This window comes from Colias croceus, chromosome 3, assembly GCF_905220415.1.
Source record: "Colias croceus chromosome 3, ilColCroc2.1".
Taxonomy (NCBI): domain Eukaryota; kingdom Metazoa; phylum Arthropoda; class Insecta; order Lepidoptera; family Pieridae; genus Colias; species Colias croceus.
Window position 1 is genome coordinate 9,030,189 of NC_059539.1, and position 21,823 is coordinate 9,052,011.

At 34.7% G+C, this 21,823-nt stretch overlaps 2 protein-coding genes across 6 annotated transcripts; one reads left to right on the forward strand and one right to left on the reverse strand.

Moving 5' to 3' along the window:
- The first annotated feature begins 1 nt into the window (after position 1).
- Positions 2 to 16,183, forward strand: LOC123706102 (GATOR complex protein WDR59). Of its 2 annotated transcripts, none has more exons than XM_045655251.1 (12): positions 2 to 399; positions 473 to 680; positions 796 to 1,377; positions 1,729 to 1,805; positions 2,431 to 2,769; positions 2,845 to 3,216; positions 3,457 to 3,610; positions 4,142 to 4,325; positions 6,083 to 6,203; positions 6,339 to 6,593; positions 7,822 to 8,045; positions 15,956 to 16,183. In XM_045655251.1, the coding sequence occupies exons 1-12, from the start codon at positions 151 to 153 to the stop codon at positions 16,044 to 16,046; spliced, it is 2,856 nt and encodes a 951-aa protein (XP_045511207.1). In that variant the 5' UTR covers positions 2 to 150; the 3' UTR covers positions 16,047 to 16,183. The 2 variants fall into 2 exon arrangements, with proteins under 2 accessions (XP_045511207.1, XP_045511208.1); XM_045655252.1 differs by having other exon boundaries at positions 3 to 399; positions 1,732 to 1,805.
- LOC123706103 lies at positions 16,178 to 20,816 on the reverse strand. Of its 4 annotated transcripts, none has more exons than XM_045655257.1 (9): positions 20,661 to 20,816; positions 20,293 to 20,430; positions 19,946 to 20,125; positions 19,456 to 19,720; positions 19,148 to 19,323; positions 18,769 to 18,850; positions 18,459 to 18,621; positions 18,057 to 18,227; positions 16,178 to 17,571 (listed from the first exon to the last, which is right to left on the reverse strand). In XM_045655257.1, the coding sequence occupies exons 1-9, from the start codon at positions 20,685 to 20,687 to the stop codon at positions 17,544 to 17,546; spliced, it is 1,230 nt and encodes a 409-aa protein (XP_045511213.1). In that variant the 5' UTR covers positions 20,688 to 20,816; the 3' UTR covers positions 16,178 to 17,543. The 4 variants fall into 4 exon arrangements, with proteins under 4 accessions (XP_045511213.1, XP_045511212.1, XP_045511211.1 ...); XM_045655256.1 differs by having other exon boundaries at positions 19,148 to 19,326; XM_045655255.1 differs by having other exon boundaries at positions 19,916 to 20,125.
- Positions 20,817 to 21,823: the final 1,007 nt, after the last annotated feature.

Consider the following 21,823-nt stretch of genomic DNA (forward strand, 5'->3'; position numbering starts at 1 on the left):
AGGTGTTAAAAATGCGTCAAAGTCACATTTGTTTCCCAATTATTTGCGTTTATTTACAAATATTAAAATATTTAAATAAAATTGATTATTGAACGATCTAACCTGTGACATTTTTCTATATTATGTAGATAGTATCATAGTGCAACAAAAATGTCTGTTCATTGGAGTTCAGAGATCATGAAATGGGAATACAGAGAATTACAGGCTACGGCTATGTCCGTTGATTATTCAGGCAATAATGTCCTTTTAGCTGGGCGAAGATGGCTAGCGATTAAACAGCTAAGCATTGATGATGATACCGGGGACATAATCAAAAAATATCCTCGGCATAGTAAATACGACGCTGCAGGTGCCGAATGGTGTCAGACATACCCTGGACAAAAATTGTGTGCCATAGCGGTATGTAACCTAAATATAGAATAACTTCTTTCGTATTATTTACAATTAAATGAATTTGTATTTTGTGTTCCAGAGTAATCAGCGAGTAGACATATATGAATGGCGAGCAGGCAATGACTTGACTTGTATATGTTCATTGAAGGGCCACACTCGTGTAGTTAGTGATACGCATTTCCATCGGCAGGATCATAATTTAATAGCCACATGCTCAATAGATACATTTACTCATTTATGGGATCTAAGAGATTCAAGGAAACCAGTTGTTTCACTTTGTGCTGTTGGTGAGTTACAAAGTATTATTTGTTTATCTTGGGCTATGTACTAAAATCTACATTGTATTGAGTATAACAATATTATTTTTAAAACTATAATATAGGTTTTTATTGTTTGTTACAGCTGGTGCTTCTCAAGTCCAATGGAATAAAGTAGCCTCGCATATAGTTGCCACTGCCCATGATGGTGATATTAAAGTTTGGGACTATCGTAAAAATTCAGCACCTTTGCATTATATATCAGCACACCTTTGTAAGATTCATGGAGTCGATTGGAGTCCTCACCATGAATATCAACTAGTCACTTCAAGTCACGATGGGAGCATCAAATATTTTGATATCAATAATGCTAGGAGGCCAGAAAATGTGATAATGACTAATTTTCCAGTATGGAGAGCTATATATACTCCGTTTGGTAGTGGGTTATTGACAATTGGTGTGGGGTGGGGAGGTTTACCCAGGGTTGAACAAGCTGGTGTCATTGGAATATGGATAGAAGGCACATTAACTCATAGGCTGGCTGGGCACACTGATACTGTTCAGACAATGGTGTGGAGGCCCAATACCCTGCCTTCAAACTATCAATTAATAACATGGGGGAGAGATCAAACACTAAGAATATGGACTATGCACCCATCTCTTCTGAAAATGTGTTCCCATTTTCTTCCTGATGATGTAGAACATGAAGAAGATAATATTAGTGATGGTAAAGAAATCAGTCATTATTTTTAAGTATTTTTTTAATTTAATTCTATCTCACTTGAGCTTTTTTAAAGGGAATTCTGATTGTTATTGAAATATGTAATTGTGAGAACCTCTTTATTTTATTACACAGCTTTTCATCTTTAACCCATTGACCACCGAGCGGCCCAATGGACCACGACACAATAGATTTTTATTGTGTCTGTGATTCCGGGGGCTGAGAAATTAATAGGATGGACTGAATGTCTTAAATTGTTAATTGCCAATGGCTAGAGAACTAAATTCTGTATAATAATGTTGCATAATTTTCTTTACTTTTAAATGCTGTCATATAATTCTGAACAAATTGTTTCAGCAGCAAGCTATGCATCTACCATAAGTTCAATGAATGACATGTCAATGAATGATAACAAAGGTCAGGAAATTCAAATGGTAAGATAGTTTTGATAAGTGATATTCATTGACATAGTTTTAATTATTGAGAGATATAACTAAACAAACACTATTATTAATCTTTATTATTAAAATAATAAGCAATCCAAAAGAAAAAGATAGAAGTACTATCCTATTTCTATTTTTGTTGTAGTCAAAACATTTCTCTCCCTTTTCTGCGCCTGTATGATATGTTTAATGTTTATTGTAATGGCATGAAAACTATCTTACATCCTTAACACATCACTTTATAAGTGGAACTTTTTTTGATTACTGTGTGATGTCACTCACTCAGCTCACTTGCACCTACAATACTTTTACAATTTCGTATTTTATGTTTTAATTTGATTATAGTATTTAAAGTTAGTAAAAGTGTCAATATAATATGGCAATAGCTTATTGTTGGGAACAATAGGCTAAGATGCGAAATGGCCGCGTGCAGTTTTCTAGAATACCAAGCACGCTTTCATCAAGCATCTTGCGTAAACAATTATTATAACCGTGCCGACGCGGACGGAGCGGCAACGTCGCGTTATGCGTTTTTCGTGCGGCCGTGAACAAGCCTTAGATATACAAACTTTAACTGTTAAACTTATAACTGGAAAAATAAAATTTATCTTTACAGAACAAAATTGTACATAAAACACCTACCTCCATAGATGAAGAATTTGAATCAATAAGGGAAATGGCCAATATTGAAGTAACAGATATGAATATTGAAACTCGCACCTGTCAGATACATTCAGAGCGCAATGGATACATTGCAAACTTGCAAGTTACGTTCCCGAGAAATGTGACAGAACAAACAATACCAAAGTTCTCATGGTTATCGGGAACAAATGTAGACAGCGCTACCACAATAAAAATATTGCAAGCTATTAACAGAACTGCGTATCGTAAGAAGAAAGAAGGCCAAAGATGTTTGCTGTATTGTTTGAAAACTTTGGCTACTTCAATAGATGAGGTATGGATATGAAAAAAAGCATTAAGAATCTAAAGAAATATATTTCTCATTTTTCAACTTTTGATTTATTTCCAGATTCCAGTGAAGTCATCCGACGATTCAGATTCAATGAAATCAAGCCAAAGAAGTCAGTCTGAGAGTGAAAATGCAGGTGATTCTTGCATTCCATTCCCTCGTACATGCAGCGCTAAATGGTGCGGTGTTAGCACACTAGTCGTATTCAATAGACCAGCCAATGCCCGGCGGTTATCTCTAAAACACGAGAGTGGGACGCCAAGGTCGATGTCGTCCTTATCTCTGACTCCAGGGCTGTTTGGAACTGGGTACAGTTCTGTGTCTCCACATGCTACAACTACTCCTTCGCCAACAAACGCCTCTGGTTTCCCACAGTTGCACCATAGGCACGCGTCGAATTCTATCACTACATTCTATTTTCAAGATCGTTGGGTAAGTGAATATTTTTTTTCGAGTTAGCTTATTCATTTGTTAGGGCCCTATCTAATAAAATAAATGGAGAAAAAACGAAGGTAAAATTTATGTAAATGTCCTTTTAAACTCCTTGTAATATTACCTAGCAAAATATTTCGCGAAATTTAATTCGACCGATTTTTGTCAAAGCATCCAAACATTCACAATGAATAGTTCTGTAACATTTATTATCAAATATAAGCTCTATTACATACACAGAAAGCTCAAAGTCGCCGAGCTGGCAGTATGCGCAGCCGCGGCAGTATATCTGGCTGCTCATCACCTCGAGTCGTCCTATACTCAGCTGACAGTTTATTCCTACTAAGCAGAACACTTGCCGAGAAGTATATTATCAACCCTGATAATCCAGTTGGTAAGTCGCTTTGGATATCTCAACTTTGCATACCTTGTTGTAGGAATTAAATATGTTTTGTTTCGAAAACTTTGGGGAAAAGCTACTCTTTGATATTCATTTATGCCTGAACTACCGAACGAATTTGCGTGGATTTTGATTTCAAATTTAGCTATCTCTTCAACAATACTAGAGAGGGAATGAAATGGCAAGTTAATCGCATATATTTTTATTTTGTAAACTAGCAATTGAGTAAAATTTATGCATATCATAGGAGGTATTTGTATGTACCTAACCTATTTCACGATAACTTCAACAAGTATTTTAATTTTTTAAATTTTTAGCAAATACTAGCTTACCGCCCGCGGCTTCGCACGCTTTGTCTAAAACCTAATAAATTATAAACCTTCCTCTTGAATCACTCCATCTTTTAAAAAACACCGGATCAAAATCCGTTGCGTAGTTTTAAAGATTTAAGCATACAAAGGGACATAGGGACAGAAAAAGCGACTTTGTTTTATACTATGTAGTGATGTACAATAATTTTCGCAGAAATGTGTGAACACAACGCGAAGGTATCAGCAGATGAGGGAGAAGAGGAGCTATCGCACACGTGGACGCTCGCGGCGCTGGTGGCGAAGGCGCTCAGCGTGCAGCCGGTGGACCACCTGATGTCCAGCGAGGAGACCATGGGCTGGGCGGGGCATCCGCTCTGCTGTAACCTGCTGCAGACTCTGTGAGTATTGAGAACATTTTAAAGAATAAAAAAAATCACGAGGCGGGATTGGAACCCGCGTCTTTCGCATTGCGGGGCGAAAAATAGAGCATTTTAATGGTATGAGATTGAGAGGACTCAAACTAAATATTATCAATTTCTGTGAGTATTATTTTGTGAAGCTGTGAAATTAAGACATAGGGCATCTTGATTTTGGACATGGCAAAAATTAAAAGCTCAATGCAAATATACCCATAATTGATTTGCAATTAAAATAGAGTTGAAAACGATGCGATTTATTTGCAGTGTGTCATTAACCGACTTCAAAAAAAGGAGGAGGTTATCAATTCGGCCGGTATGTTTTTTTTATGTATGTACACCGATTACTCCGAGGTTTCTGAACCGATTTATCGGTCAATTAAGGAAAGCTGGCATGTTCACAGTACTCACACTTATGCAATTTCACTTACAGTATGTTCAAAAATAAATGCGACTCTAGTTTCATTTTAGACTTGAATTGTAAAATGGGTGCGTTGTAGATAAATAATGCAAATGATATACACTGATACATAGATGAAAGCATTAAAGTAATTACAATCGTAGACATAGTGCTGTCACAATTATAGGCAACCACCACTAACAAATACAACATTAAATCCAAATCTAAGACACACAGTCTGCAGCTAACTGCATATTAGGTAAAAAATACACATAATATACATAAATCCAATTTTGACGGCAAAATAATCAATTAATGTTAAAATAAAACTACATTTAATCAACTGGGTTTTGGCAAAGTTAAAGTTCACATTTTGTGATGCTACTTTCCCTTTAATTATGAACCATTAACTTTATTGGGTTGAGTTCTGGATGGTACGGTGGAAGGCGCAATACACTATGTCCATGATCTTTGAGGATTGCATCACGTAAAAATTGTGTATAGTTTGGCTTATTTTTTTAATAATGTGGATAACTTTGATTATTAATTAGTAATTTGATTTTTGAAAAAAAAAATGCCGATTTTAGTCAAAATTTATATTTTTCTAACAAGATCCTTATCATCCCAATTTCCACCTTGGTGAGAAAAATTGACATTTCTAATGAAAATGAACAAAAAATTAAATGATTTTATTAAATACTGTAAAAAAAGTATATAATTCTTCCATTTACTGTATCACAAAATTCTTCATAGATTTTTAGATATTCGTACTACACCAATTACATCACCCTGTATTTATAAACAATTGCAAAATATGACACATACATAGGCCGGGAGATACTGACACAAAATTTCGGGTCATTTGTAACAGAATGGCGGTTCTACAGAGGTCTTATTACGCAATGACAAAAAGAAAAATGATGGTCGGAACGCTGGTACCGGCGGACTAGTCGCGTGGGCGTAAGTCACACTCGTCGGATAAGTAAGACCCCTCTAGACCGCCATCCTGTTACAAATGACCCGAAATTTTGTGTCAGTATCTCCCGGCCTAACATGTGCAATGTGTAAATGTGTTGACGTTCCAGCTCTTCTTAATATGTGATTTTTTGTTCGATGCGGGATTTTCATACTTATACGTGATTTTTTGTTCGATGCGGGATGGTGTCGAATTGGTCCCATAAAAATTTTATTCGGATAGGCCCAGTAGTTTTTATTTTATGAGCATTTTTGTCTGTATTTGTAAATGTTGCAAGTGCAAGTTTGAAGTCGGTTGTTTTTAACGCAGTTATTGACTTGTTTCAATCATATATTCATCATTATCTTTAATTTTGTTTTTCAGAATTTCACATTATGCCAAATCACTCGATCTACAAATGGCGGCCATGCTAACTTGTGCATTTCTCGTATTCAATGACTCGAGCAGTTCCAGTTCTCAATCCTCTATTAGTACGTCTAGTTATGTAAGTTATGAAACATAAAACTATCCAATTGAGAATTGAATGTTTTTTCAAGAATACTTTTAACTTTACCTTTTATTTTATTCAATTTTAAAATGTTGCATGTTCAATATGAACTCATTATAACTTTTATTTTAGGGTAATAATACATCACCGTACAACACAATAAACCAATATAGCGAGATAAGCGCTGACGGTTGGACACTGCCAATAATATTGCGTAGTAACTCGTGTTCTGAAGCAGAAAATTTAAACACGGATTATTCTCTTATGAAGTCGGATAGAAACTCTGCCTGTGTGCTTGATGAGGCGACTGTACATCTTTATCATTGTTTCAAGAGAACGTATGCGGATGTTTTACATCGATGGCAATTGTTATATAAACGCACTGAGGTGAGTAATTTGGAAATATAATTTCTTTTTTGCATGAATCGCAAAAACTGATCTAATTGGGGAGTGGCGAAAGGATTGGAAAACGCTCATTGAGCGAAAAAATAGTTAACAACGCGACTGAGATGTGAATCTTTTACTGTGGCTACACAAAAATGATTCACATCCCGAAATTTGTGTTACGAATCCACTAAAACGATTCATGCACAAAGTCTATTCCGGCATTCCGCTGTCGCGGCACGCTCGCTCGGATTATTTTATTTCACAATAATTAGTCGAAATCCAAATACGTTATATACTATTAACTAGATTGTGCAAACAAAATATTTGTATTTTTTATAAAATATGGTCTATTGCTATATGTACTTAAGATTGTTTTTTCCTTATAAGCTTAAGCTAACAAAAAACGGCCCGAGCGAGAGGTCTCCCAAAAGGAAATGATCCTTGTCTAACGTTTTCACAACTCTTTTGATTGGTAATTCATTGATGTTTGTAGAAATGGTAGTGACCATGAATTTTGTTTGACTTTGCACCATCTAACGAATTATTTATCGGTAAAAAATAATTTAATTTAAGACTTAAAAGCGCAATCCTCGAGCACCTAAGAGGTTACGATAAAAATTGTAGTTATTATTCAGCTTTTAATGAAAATTATAATTTACGTTGTTCTCACTTTTACGAAAGAATACAAGTACAGTATGTTTTAATAGTTTATTTTTACATACTATACATACTAGATAGGTAGCGTATCATCAATATAATAATATGTACTGGACATTTACTAGCTTGTTTTTCATGAAATTTGTCCCGTATTTTGTTGAACCATTGTCACCTAGTTAGAAAAGGACAAGTTGGCTTGTGAACGCTCTCACTTGAACCGGTTTTTGTGCCAAGTGCCAACTTATGTTTAAGATGACACAATGCGAATTGCGTGTTGAGGATCTTCTAGTGTGATCACGCGTTGTACATAACTTGTGTCCTAATTTTTCAGTCAATGACAAATGTTGATAATCTATACTAATATTATAAGGCTGAAGAGTTTGTTTGTTTGTTTGAACGCTCTAATCTCGGGAACTACTGGTCCGATTTGAAAAATTCTTTCGGTGTTAGATAGCCCATTTATCGATGAAGGTTATAGGCAGGTTATCATCACGCTACGACCAACAGCCACGGGGGTGAAACCGCGCGGAGCAGCTAGTCCTTATATAATAATAATTATGTATTGAACCAGGTAATGAAGTTGGTCCATTGCAAGTACGACATGCAGTACGAAGGCGAAGCGTCGTGGGAGTGCGGGCGGTGCGGGCGGTGCGGGCTGAGCACGCGCGGCGCGGGCTGCCCGGCGTGCCGCCGCGTGGCGCTGCCCTGCGCCGTGTGCGCGCGCGCCGTGCGCGGCCTGGCCGTCGCCTGCGCGCTGTGCACGCACGCGGGACACGCGCGCCACATGCTCGCCTGGTGAGTGTGAGCTCTAACGATTAACGCAAATGGTATTTACATACCCTTATGCCTCCTCCACATTACTCGCGAACTTGAACGAGGTTAGACGAATAGAATAATGTGGAGAGGCACTTTGGCTTACTTCGTCCAACTTTACCTCGCCTCGGCCGACTTCCGTTTGTTGTCGGTTTTTGCGCCCGAGTCAAAGGGCACGAAGTTACCTGAAGTTCGTTCTGAATATGAACGTATGTGCTCCTCGCGAAGTTGAACGAGTGTGTAGTGTAGCACCGCGGACTTCAGTCAACTTCGGCCGAGTACTTCGCCGAGGAACTTCGCGAGTAGTGTGGAGGAGGCATTAGAAGAGTACAGATTTGAATCGACGTGCGGATGTTTTTACGTTCCCGCGTATGTAGTTGCGTCTTGTGGATTTAAATTTTAGGTGATTGGATAGAGCCCCGCATCACGCAGCGTATACCGCGAATGCGTCTTATATATCTTATGCGTCTTATTCATATCGATATGCGTAGAAAACACGTACAATCACATAGAATATGCATCCTCTCGCGACACATAGGTTTGAATAAATCGAATCGGAACGGCCGTCTACGAAAAGCTACTACCGTAGTGTAGTGTGTTTGCCCGTACGACGATGCAGTCATGCGGTGCATACCATAAGTACTCGCATGGCATTAGGATGATCGCCTGGCGCCCCTTGCCGTCAGGAATTATTTTTATTGCATAAATGATTATTATGCATGTCCTTATGTAATACGGCATGCATGATTCGAGGTTTCGTAAAATAATTACGTTAATAGTCTTTTGTTCAGATTCAAATTATATATGCAAAAGTAACTCTGTTTCTCTATTTATTCTTTGCGCTTCACATAAACAATAGGTGCTTTGGAACGGTACCAGATATGAATCTAAATGACTTAACAAAATATTTGTGTATTTGTCTTGTGGACATGCTAATGCGTGAAAATTGCGTGTTTAATTTGTCAAAAATCTGTCAAAAAATACCAGATTCGGAAGACAGAAATTCAATTTATCAAGTATATCCTATTTTTCAAGTTGGATGAAACTGCTCAATGTGCTTTATTTAAAATGGTTCAGAGTATCCACAGCGGACAAACGTACGTGGCATGAAAATTATATGCAATATAATCAGATTGAATATATATCAAATCAGTGACTTCTCCTGTCCTTTTGGGCTACTTATCCTTTCTCAATGAAGTTGCTTGCTAAATATCTTCGACTCTCCTTAACCTTTTGAACGCCAATGACATCTATAGATGTCATGCGCAATCGTGCCCTGTGCGCCAACGACACCTATACATGCCAAGAAACAGATCATAGATAAATACAAAATAAACATATTAAACCTTTACTTTTACGTGTTTTATTTATACAGTTTATGAACTGAATCCCCAGTTATTACATAATTGTACACAGTAAACAAAATTGCCAAGTAGTTATTCAAATATTTGATGACAAAAAATAACTTAATTAATGGCTAAAAAAGCATGTTCTCTCGCGCCAATGACATGTATACGTGCCTACTAGTGATGTAGTGTAATATTCAAGTAACTTCATTAAAATTTCAGCGAAATTACTCTAATTCGCTTAATTTTTGTAATAGCTACAAAAAAAATATATAAGCTTAGTCACTGAGAAAAAAGGTAAATACTACATTCTTTGGTATAATACCATATTGTCTATATTGTGGATATTGTTGATTTGAATATTTTCCTTTTCGCCAATCATGCGCATCCCTAGCACAGTATCGATATGCAATCCCTTCTGCGCCATTGACATGAATAGATGTCGGACTGGTGACGTCGTAAGCGCGTGCCGTGTTGTTAAGTGCGGAAAGTTGTAAAAATATTTTATCGAGTAGCTATTAATGAGCATAATAATTATATAGATAGGTAGGTAAATACAAGGCTGTTAATGAACATAATGATTATATACAATTGTTGGTTTTTTATTATTAAAGTGAAACTTTTATTACATCGTCTCAAACTTTTTGGTCTGTGTAGCGCATGTCGCGTGTATCGCGGCTGCCGAGTAGGTATACCTACTTGGCACGCGACATGCGCTACACAAAGCAGTGTTCGGAACCGTTCGAACAGTTTCACTTTTACCGTGGTTTCATAAAACCACACAACTTTTTTTTTATTTTATCGTCACAAACACAATGTATGCGTTCTAGCATAATATTTATTGTCCATGTAATGATAAAAATTCGCTTAGGTCCAAAATGTATAAATATCTCTAAAAATCTGTAGGTACTTACCTATTTAGCAGTTTTCAAAATTTATTACCTAATAAGTCTAATCAGTGCCTTTATTAGAATATTCTTATGATACAAATTGTCGCTATGTCATATCAAATATGGTAATTGACCTAAATAGGTACCTACATATCATTAGTATTTGTAATAACTCAAGTATTAAGGACGCTGTCACAAATCTGCGTTACTCAAATTTAGGTATCTAACGTCGCCACGTGGTTCGCGGGAACATCACGCTCACGTAAAAGACGTAAACATAGCGCATTCCATTTTATAGACCATCTTCATACTTGATATTATTTTTTTTTTTTATATTTTTATTGAAATTGATTCCAGAAGATTACTGGGAACTTTAAAAATTCATTTTGTTACTATTATTAGTAGGTACGATCCTTATAAGTATTTTAGTGTATTCAACCAACTTAAAAAAGTGTGACTATTTTACAACAATTTGAATATGAATTGTATTATTGTATACAATATCGAAGCTTTTTAAGAAATGTATAAAATACTTTTTTAAGAATTATTATCATACATAATATTATGTTACCGGCAATATATTAAACCCGGCATTGTATGCAATTCTTAGTAAATGTATGTTATTTCGAGAAACAGTCGGAATGAAATAAATTAAATTCGTTACCACACATTCACATTACCTATATCTTTAAATCTGAACTTTTCCTAAGTAGCAAACACATTTGCAAATGTGGGTGGTTTTTGGGGTAGCTATTAACCAATATGAGGTCAAAACTAAAATCCAAGATGGCGCCGACGAAAATTTGAAATCTTTTCGTCATGGGTGTCATTTTCAAGGAGTTGGAGTCGCTATTAATCAATATGAGGTCAAATCTAAAATCCAAAATGGCGCCGACGACAATTTGACATCATTTCGTCACGGGTGTCATTTTCATGGTTTTTGGGGTAGCTATTAACCAATATGAGGTCAAAACTAAAATCCAAGATGGCGCCGACGAAAATTTTACATCTTTTCGACATAGGTGTCATTTTCATGGTTATTGGGGTAGCTATTAACCAATATGAGGTCAAAACTAAAATCCAAGATGGCGCCGACGAAAATTTTACATATTTTCGTCATGGGTGTCATTTTCATGGTTATTGGGGTATCTATTAACCAATATGAGGTCAAAACTAAAATCCAAGATGTCGCCGACGAAAATTTTACATCTTTTCGACACTGGTGTCATTTTCATGGTTTTTGGGGTAGCTATTAACCAACATGAGGTCAAAACTAAAATCGAAGATGGTGTCGACGAAACTTTACATCTTTTCGGCATGGGTGTCATTTTCAAAGTTTTTGAGACAGCTATTACCAAATCCCCAATGTAACCGTCGATAATTAGGTATATTTTTCTTACTCCTTTAAAGTAAACTTAAATAAAATAACAAAAACGTTAACAACCACAGTTTTGTAGAAAGTCTTAAAAAAAAAACAATTTTAAAGAACATTGAAATGCATATTTAGAAATTTAATATAAAACGCAACTCTGTGGCAATAATGTTAATATTCTGACAGATATTATTAACTTTAAATATATTCTTTAAATATATTCGCTAAACTTTATTTAAAAAAAGTTTATCTAAAACATTTAAACAAAGAGAATAAAATAAAAAAGAACGTGTGTGCCGAGAAAACGTGTCAGGAGTGAAACTTCTTGGGCGAGATTCATAGATACCAAAATCGATGCCTTGCTCCATAACGCGACAGTATTACCATGACGCCATCTTGAAATTCGACGACCATCTCGGATTTTAGTTTTGACCTCATATTCGTTAATAGCTACCCCAAAAACCATGAAAATGACACCCATCACGAAAAATGTCAAATTTTCGTCAGCGCCATCTTGGATTATAGTTTTGACCTCATATTCGTTAATAGCTATCCCAAAAACCATGAAAATGACACCCATGATGAAAAGATGTCAAATTTTTCGTCGGCGCCATCTTGGATTTTAGTTTTGACTTCAAATTGGTTAATAGCTACCCCAAAAACCATGAAAATCACACCCATGACGAAAAGATGTAAAATTTTTGTCGGCGCCATCTTGGATTATAGTTTTGACCTCATATTCGTTAATAGCTACCCCAAAAACCATGAAAATGACACCCATGACGAAAAGATGTAAAATTTTCGTCGGCGCCATCTTGGATTTCAGTTTTGACCTCATATTGGTTAATAGCTACCCCAAAAACCATGAAAATGACACCCATGACGAAAAGATGTAAAATTTTTGTCGGCGCCATCTTGGATTATAGTTTTGACCTCATATTCGTTAATAGCTACCCCAAAAACCATGAAAATGACACCTATGACGAAAAGATGTAAAATTTTCGTCGGCGCCATCTTGGATTATAGTTTTGACCTCATATTCGTTAATAGCTACCCCAAAAACCATGAAAATGACACCCATGACGAAAAGATGTAAAATTTTCGTCGGCGCCATCTTGGATTTCAGTTTTGACCTCATATTGGTTAATAGCTACCCCAAAAACCATGAAAATGACACCCATGACGAAAAGATGTAAAATTTTTGTCGGCGCCATCTTGGATTATAGTTTTGACCTCATATTCGTTAATAGCTACCCCAAAAACCATGAAAATGACACCTATGACGAAAAGATGTAAAATTTTCGTCGGCGCCATCTTGGATTTCAGTTTTGACCTCATATTCGGTAATAGCTACCCCAAAAACTATGAAAATGACACCCATCACGAAAAAAAGCCAAATTTTCGTCGACGCCATCTTGAATTGATTTACCCCACCAATCTATTCAACAACCCATAAAAAAGAGGATCTCAGGCAAGGTAATTTTAAAAACATAATTTTAAATTACAAATAATTGGAATATGACACTTATACAGAACTTTACTCATATAAAGCAAGAAGCTTATATCCTCTAATACACTGGAGATTGCACTATGACCATTAACTTGAAACAAGAAACTATGACATTCAATGACGTCAGTCATGTTATTTGTCTCTTTCTGTCGAGTGACCACGCTGGTTTGTAAATTCAGGATTTTTCAAAATAGAAAAAACTAAAAATCATGGTCTATAAATAATAACGACATATTATATTTTTAACAGTATTTATACTATAATATTATGGTCATACTTTATAGGTAGGTACATACAATTTTAATTGGTATAGAATGATAGTTATAAATAACTTTTGGCTACAAAGCTTGGATATGAACCGATATATAGCATTAACATCCTTTGTAAATAGAGGAAAGTTGTGTTTTGCATCAGATGCTGTTTACCAAATTGTTAGCTACTCAGATCTTCTTTTTAAACGCGTTGCTTCGACGGGTCAATTTCAAGCCAGATTCATCAAAGAAAAACTGTTTATAACAGCCTTGCACAAATTTCAGCTAACTTTACAAAGTTTATTTTTCAAAAGGTATTTTTTTCTGGGTCGTAATCCTCAGTAACCTTGATGGGCACATATATTTCTTTTTATTTTACTTTTTGGAAAGCTGAAATACGTAAAACAAAAAAATATGAGGTAAGTTAAAAAAGTATAATTTTCAATGTAAAAACGAACAATCTTATAACTACATGTGAGTGCAATACCGATGTCATGTGTTGTTTCATTACTAGTAACAATCTTTAAAATGGTGTTCTAAATTTTCATCATAATATTGTTATTACAATATATTCTCTTCGCTATCCATAAAAACTCGTCATCATGGTTACCTTACTTGTTAAATCTGTTTATTGAAAACTTGTTGAAAAATGATAAAGTATTAGGGAAATAACAAATTTAACATGACTGCTTACTAAAATGATGCTAAATTAGACAATTTTTGCCATTGAAATGATTCTAAACAGGTAAATGCAGGAGTATTGAGGAATATTGTAAATAACGTAAATATACACTTGCCTGTGAAATTCTATGCCAGAATTTGGTGTCCAAACACTTCTGCAATTTTGCACAATACAATGCATTCTTTATATTCGGAAAATATTCATTAAATAAGCAACAATATTAACTTAAATATTCGAAGCGACGCAATTTTTTTGACACACATGCCATATTGACAAAGTGAGAGTTGCTACAATTTTATTATGGTGACTACCCATAATCAGGGAGTATCGCTTTTTAATAATTGGTTCAGATACTTAGTTTATTTAGCATAAATAATAATTGTCTCATCCAACAATGCTTCTGAATGACGTTGTTGGCAATTTATCAACAAACTCATGTACAAAAACTAACCTTTTGCACAGAATATTACAGCATACATAGTAGCCTTGGGAAAACTTCGTATTAACAGTGGCAATACCAAGTTAGGTGTGAAAGTGATAAAAAACATGAACTGGGCAATATTTTCTTGTTACACGTCAATGTTCATACCGAAATCTCCAGTGTATTAGATAAAAGCTTCTTGATATAAAGTATCAAATATTTCAAATCACGAAAAAGACAGTGCACGCACAATAATCTTTTTTATTTCGTTTTTATTTTTGGCACGAGGAGCGATACACCCGTCCTTCCAAGAGCGCTTCTGAGCGCGGTCTGACGAACCGCGAGAACAAAATGTATGAAGAAATCGACAAGTATTTTTAATTTAGCTCATTATTGAAATAAAATTTTGATTTAGATTCATAAAAATTACACCATATATAAAGGACTATATATCCCTCAATAAGATATAGTTAAGAAGATAGATTAGGCTCTTAATTTTCCTAAAATGGTACCGGTTTAGACCCCATTTTTTTGCATTTTATGCGTTTATTGTGATGGAAAAAACGTATTTCAGCGACAATTTTGTATGACGTCGTACAATTTTTATAAGATGAACGTAGAGCTGAATATATTATCTTTAAATTAAGATATTACTATGTTCTCACGTGTAATAATTGCTTTAAGTTAAAATGGTACCGAAAAACAGCGTGTTTTTGTAAAAATACGTTATAGCGTCCTTAAACTAAATGATTGGAAAATAAATATGTAGTTTTAATGCAATTCCCTTTATTTAAAGGTAATAGTTGTTTTGATATTTACAAATAAACACTCCACAATAATACCTATAGTTCATATAAACTTAATAAATAAACTCGATAAGTTATAATAATATACAACTACACATCCCTAATCAGAAGCGAGAGATTATAAAAAAAAGGATGGTTGCCCGCGCCATTGGCATGTATACATGCCAATGGGGCGTAACTGATAGAGAATAGTGCTGTAACTTGTTGCAATTTTATATGTATTTTTGTATCTCAAAAGGTTGATTTTTTTTGTTGATAGTTGCTATAAATGTGGTCTTAAGTTTTTACAGTAGGAGATGAGGTTAAATAAATATTATTTTTGTGTTATAAGCTGTTTATTCAAATATTCAGACGTGAATTATTATGTTTATCGATAACATTTTGGACTCCCTACTATTTTCAAGGTTATCTCATTGAATTTGTGGCTTGGCGTGGAGGGCACGGCGATGCGTTTTTGCTCTGGCGGTCAAAAGGTTAAATTTACAAAACGCACGTTGTTACCTCGAGTATCTTCTTTTTTTTTTCTATCTACGTTCTTAATTTCTATCCAACATAATATTTTGGAAATTAAAATCATTGTTTATTGTTAATTAACGTTCCAATATTTATTCTAGGTTCGCGCAACACGATACTTGTCCAACGGGGTGCGGCTGCAAGTGCGTAATGGAAGGAAATTCGGGATGGAAGGGCGTTAAATACGGATGAAAATAATTTTGCCTGCCTGCCTATTTGTATATTTCGTTTTAATTTATAGCAAAGCTAGAGGGAATTAAATAAATATTATTTATAACAAAGACTGTAACATAAAATTTTACACTGAATAAAAACATCTCAACTTTCAATTAGAACTTTATTTAACAAACTTCGTAAATTACATTTTTTAAATAAATTAACTGTGCAATGAGTATCTTAGATTAAGTGAGTTAAAAAGTAGGTTTTATCTTAAAATTTTAACACTATCCTTAATGAGTTCTTCAGTCTCATTGAAGCATTATAATAATAAAATAAGAACACAGAGTACTTATTTATGAAGGTCCATATATTTACTGCAAAATCCAATTCATAAATGTAAAAAATTATAAAGGTAAAGAAATTACAACAATAAGCAATTATAATATAAACAACAAACATAGCTCGTTAATTTTTGTTGTTTCTAAATAAATAAATAAATAGAATTTACAAAACAAAAAGCCTTCAAAGATCCAATCGAAGACAGTGATAATTCACTGAAAGCAAAGAATTGTGCCAATTGCATACAAGTCAATAACTTTAAATATATACGACTGAGTCTTATTGCCTTTGATATATTAATTCTAATCGTTTGTGCTTTAAATCGCTTACAATTCTTAAATGGCGTTTTAATTATCAGGTACAAGATGTAATCGCAGACATAAGACAATAACCAAATCTGATAAAAAAATAACAAAGGATATCGTGAAAAAATAGTTAATTTTAATCAACTATCTAAATATTACTTTTGTCAATTAACTGATTAGGTTTACAAATGCTTTAAACGATAACACGATACAAATACAAAGCCAAACCCATTTGTTTTTATTAAAAACAATCTATTTAAACAAACTGCTATTTAGTACCTATAAAAAGTGAACGCTACATTTTCCTATGTTTATACAAAATAGGCACCATTTTTATTCAATAAGCGAACTACTTCTAAATAAAATTTTACAAACTCTAAACTTAAAAATTACACGAAATTTACATTATTTAAGTTTTGATTTTAGACTATGTAGGTAAATAGAAATTCTATTGTGCGAGCGATTTGTGTATTGGACTTAATCATTTTCAGTTTTCTGTACCTTATCACTTGATTTCTATTAATTATTAATATTTTTAGGCTAAATAGGGAGATAGAAGTATTTTACGAGAAACTAAACGAACGCGTTAAAAACCAGAAAAGACAGTCCTATGATAATGCAATAGAAACTTCCGGAATACAATATTATATCATCATTGATAACAGGCATTTCTTCTACATTTTAATAGTCACAAGAGATTAGAAGTTATAGCGATATTCTACATAAAACGTCACGTACAAAATAAAGTCAAATGAAGGCACAGAAGACGATTTACATTAGGTACATTTGGCTAAATCAGACTGTCTTTGTTCTAATGACTACATACCAATCTATTTAAATATTAACTAAAAACCATGCACGACGAAATGAGATGAGCGGTCGTTTCTCAAAGTCGAGTCGTTCTATTGTAGCAGCTAAAACAATAACAATTGTTAGTTTATTATTCATTCCCCATCTACATAATATGCGTCTATGTAAAAAAAAACCAACTACAATCTTAATTTCAAAACATTGTACACTCAACCATACGGTAATAATTATAAAGAGACACAATATAGCAACAACACACACTAAAAAGACAATTAGTTTACGACTGGTAGTAAAATGCAAATATTTTTTACGAATAACTAGAGATAATAAAGTAGGAATGTACCTAATTATATGCTGAATGCAAAACATTACCTACCTACTATGCGAGATTTGATACACATACTCTATTTTATTAATACTTTATGGCAACCCGTCTTATCAAATAATCTCAATACCTATGTAGTTAGTTTTTAATCGTAACATGTGGTAACATATATATAAAAGCACCTATTCAAAAAATAACCTTCAATCTACTCTCGTCTGTCTTATATATGGAGAGAGTATAATCAGGGTGATGTTTTTAGCGTACCTTTCTAGAAGCCTCCGTTTCAATTCTGGCGGATAAGTGACGTAGATGTAATGGTCGTCGTGTTCGTCATCCAACATGGCGTCTTCGCCCCCGAGTCGTTCGGCGCGAGCCGGCGAAGAATGGGTCGTCATGGAAACGGACGCGCTACCCGCTATGCTACCCTCTTCTGAGCTACAGATAATATTCAATTATTTATGATTAAATCTCCGAATGGATAGAATGGACCGATACGTATACTTGCCAAGTTTTGATGGGATTGTACCCAAGAAAAATATTAGACTCATTGAAGTTAGCTGATGCATTTATTGGGATCGATCACGATCACATCTTATGAAATAACTGCAGAATTGCGAAAAGATAGATTTGAGAAAAAAGCCAACCTCTATAGGTATAGTTACTTACTCAAACACAATCCATATGATATAGTAGCACATGCACAAAGCTAGCGCAAGTCCCGTGGCCAATGCCAACAAAAGTGGCCAAGGAAAAGCGCGGGCAGCGGGCGTCGTGTCTTCCCAGTAACGGTCGCAACTCAGGTACCAGCAAACAGCGCGCTGCATCTCCTCTGAAACAGTAGTTTAACATTTCAAAACAATATTCATGAAAATAATAATACTTTCAAAGCTAATTAAACTTGCAAATATCATTAAATTCGATAAAAAGTTTACAAGGGCTACTTTTGTTAATAAATAATCAGTTCTTTGGACATTACCTTCAAGTTCAGTAAATTGTGGTTGTGTTAAATGTAAAAGAAGAGTCGCGATACATGAATGCACAACCTTTTCACAGCGTACCTAGAAAAATCATCATTTTAGGAAATTAACTAATAAAATAGCTTATATATTTGTGTTAATAACGGTAAATAGTCATTATTCATCATAATTTACTTTGGAATATAACCTACGTCAATTATTTTAAATGAATATTCTGAATACCATTGTTCGCTATCCAAATTTGCACAAGTGAAGCTCCTAGTTAATAAATAACAATATGTTGAAATATGTTTTCTCAATAAAAAAGGTATAATTACTCAGGTGGTTTAATCACCACACAATACAAAATGACGTAAATCTTACGATAAAGTGAAATACCTTTAAGCCCTGAAGTTTATTAGGGTCGCAGGCAGCACGCTCTGCCTGTAAATCGGCAAGCCTCTTTTGCCGACTGTCCGGTGGTAGAGACGATTCAACAGTGTCAGCATCACATAGTTCTGCCGTTTGATTTGTATCACCGTCGCTCTCCTCTCTTTTTTTCTCTTCTGGAGTTTCTACTTCAAAAAGAAATATTATGTACGTTAATGTTTCAAATAAAAACTTATATTATGGTACACTATTTGATATTTATAGGTACTTCAATTAAATTTTATCATAATTCGCATACAATTAATAACAACTTTAACCTGGTTCTTGAGTATCCCCCTCCGTTCGTGGACAGTCGGGTACTGGTATGGGTGGAGGAGGTCGGGCTCTGTGCCGACGGCGGCTTGGTACTTTAGCTATACTCCTTATAGCAGCTGGTGCGAGAGCTTTCCGCGCTGACTCCAGATCTTGCCACACTTCCACATCTGTGCTTGGTACGACGCCGTCGCTTAGCAACCCGTGTGCGATCAGTACCTGACACCGCATTATATCACAGTAATCTGCTAAACACACTGCATCTTCGGCCTGTAAAAAAATTACTCATTAGATATCTATACTTACGATAGAATGACTTCAATGAAAGTGCAAAGGGCAAACGTTCTCACTTACGTTACTAACTTTTATAGTATTTGCTAATCTTGGATATGCAAATGGAATGGTAGGGTTGTAGGTAATATAAAAGGATTGGCAATCGATTAAATATGATAAAATGGTACATACGTGCTGGCAAAAAGCATTTAAATGTCTTGCCTTATTAATGTGAGTCTTATGTCGCTGGTCAAAGTGTGTGTCAAGGTGTCGTTCTTCGTAGAAGGATTTGCCGCAGAAAGCACATGTCCACTGGGATGAGCGGTGTTGAAGTTTGGCCGCATGTTGAGGTGCAAAGATGTCTCGCGCAGGGTGGAACGGACATTCCAGGGGTAATTTTACCTAAAATGTATATTTCAAATGAACGATTTAAAACTAAATGAATTAGGATCCACTATAAATTATTAATATGTATAAAATTGAACACCACTTGAAAGTTAATAAGATAATATATTCGACATACCATACCAAAATATACACATATCTATATTTACATCGCATATACTGACCTGGAACCTTTCTAAAACCGGGAGCCATTTGTTTTGTATTACTTTTCTTACGATTTTCGAGTTGTCACGAGAACATGTTATTTTGAATACAGAGGGTCCCGGCCATGGAATAAGTGTCAGGAAGAGTAGGGCCAGGACCTGAAAAAAGATTTCCAAAATCACACATCACACCAAACATAAATACAAGATATTATACCAAATTAACCGAAAATTCAACTTTAGAAAAGTTATCTAGTATTGTTTAATAGAATTATATTATTTGCGGGGGTCATTCATTACTTTACATGATTAATAAATAACTTAGGCTTATGTTATTAAATTATCGATTTTCCACGGCCTCCTAACCTCACAAAAGCAATGTTTCTTACCTCGAGGGTAAACAACGTGGTCCTCATTCATATCTTGTAATCGACAAATTGTTTGTAAAAATTTTCAATAATAATATCAATAAATTTTATACATTAACAGCCAGGAGCATGTTAAAGAAATACACTTCGTAAGCCTGACACATTTTAGGTATTTTGGCGCATGCGTAAAGTCCCTAATTTCCCCTTCAATTCCGGTGAGTATAATAAATTTAAATCATTCGACCCCTACGAGAAGGGACTCCTTGCTTACATGATATCACCGGGTAACCTACAATGCCAATTGTAACAATCGTTTGTTTCTAAATTTTATTCACGAAGATTTTACTGCTGATTATTAAAATATTAAATCTATAAAAGAAGTCTTATAAAAAGATCTTTTCATATGCCATGAACGAGGTAGATCAGAAATTAATGGATTCTATTTCATTACAACTTTGATTGCCACCACGGTGCGGCAGGAATCGAATATTAGTTACTTATCGAAGCGAATGGGTATCGATCGGAGGCATAAAATTATAATCCTCGTTGAAACAAATATTTATTATGTTGCTTTATATTTTGATTAAACTCTATACAATCAAATATTTGTTTATCTGTCAATTTTGAAGAGTAATAGTAATAAAATCATTAATCTTACTCTTGTTCAATTGTAACTGATATGAAGTCCCGCATTTCCTAACTCCTTTAATGTTATAGGTAGAGCAAATTTATAACAGCCATCTCTATCAATGCAAGAGCGGGTTCTTCTTTATCATTTAATTTTTAATCATCTCCACCGAATTTGATTCCCAGTAGGCCTATAAATTGAAGCGCATACCCACGCTTACCACTGTACCAAGGAAGCTATCAAGTGGAAATTAAGATTATTCAAAAACGTAAACATATGTATTGGATTCATGATTCATGCATACGCGAATAAAAATGTCACGAATATAACCTCACGTAGTAATAATATTTTTTTTTATTTTATCGTTAATTCGTATTAGGTACCCAACATACAACGGTTACCCAAATATCATCATAGATTACGCCTGTTAATTAAAATTATGAATAGTGTAGCGAAAGCCGATATATGTTATCACGATAAAAGTCAAAATATTGATAATAGTTTTTTTAAACTTGCGTGTGACGGTTGCTGCGGTTTAATTCACTAACAAACCGAT

What these genes read in the sequence shown, in the direction of transcription:
- LOC123706102 (XM_045655251.1), top strand. Translation starts at nt 151, where the DNA reads ATGTCTGTTCATTGGAGTTCAGAGATCATGAAATGGGAATACAGAGAA. An exon ending in TCTATTTTCAAGATCGTTGG is followed by an intron (nt 3,217 to 3,456) that starts GTAAGTGAATAT and finishes TTACATACACAG; the next exon opens with AAAGCTCAAAGTCGCCGAGC. An exon ending in CAACCCTGATAATCCAGTTG is followed by an intron (nt 3,611 to 4,141) that starts GTAAGTCGCTTT and finishes TAATTTTCGCAG; the next exon opens with AAATGTGTGAACACAACGCG.
- LOC123706103 (XM_045655253.1), bottom strand. Translation starts at nt 20,687, where the DNA reads ATGAGGACCACGTTGTTTACCCTCGAG. An exon ending in ATAAACTTCAGGGCTTAAAG is followed by an intron (nt 18,851 to 19,147) that starts GTATTTCACTTT and finishes TGATTTTTCTAG; the next exon opens with GTACGCTGTGAAAAGGTTGT. An exon ending in ACAATTTACTGAACTTGAAG is followed by an intron (nt 18,622 to 18,768) that starts GTAATGTCCAAA and finishes CTACTGTTTCAG; the next exon opens with AGGAGATGCAGCGCGCTGTT.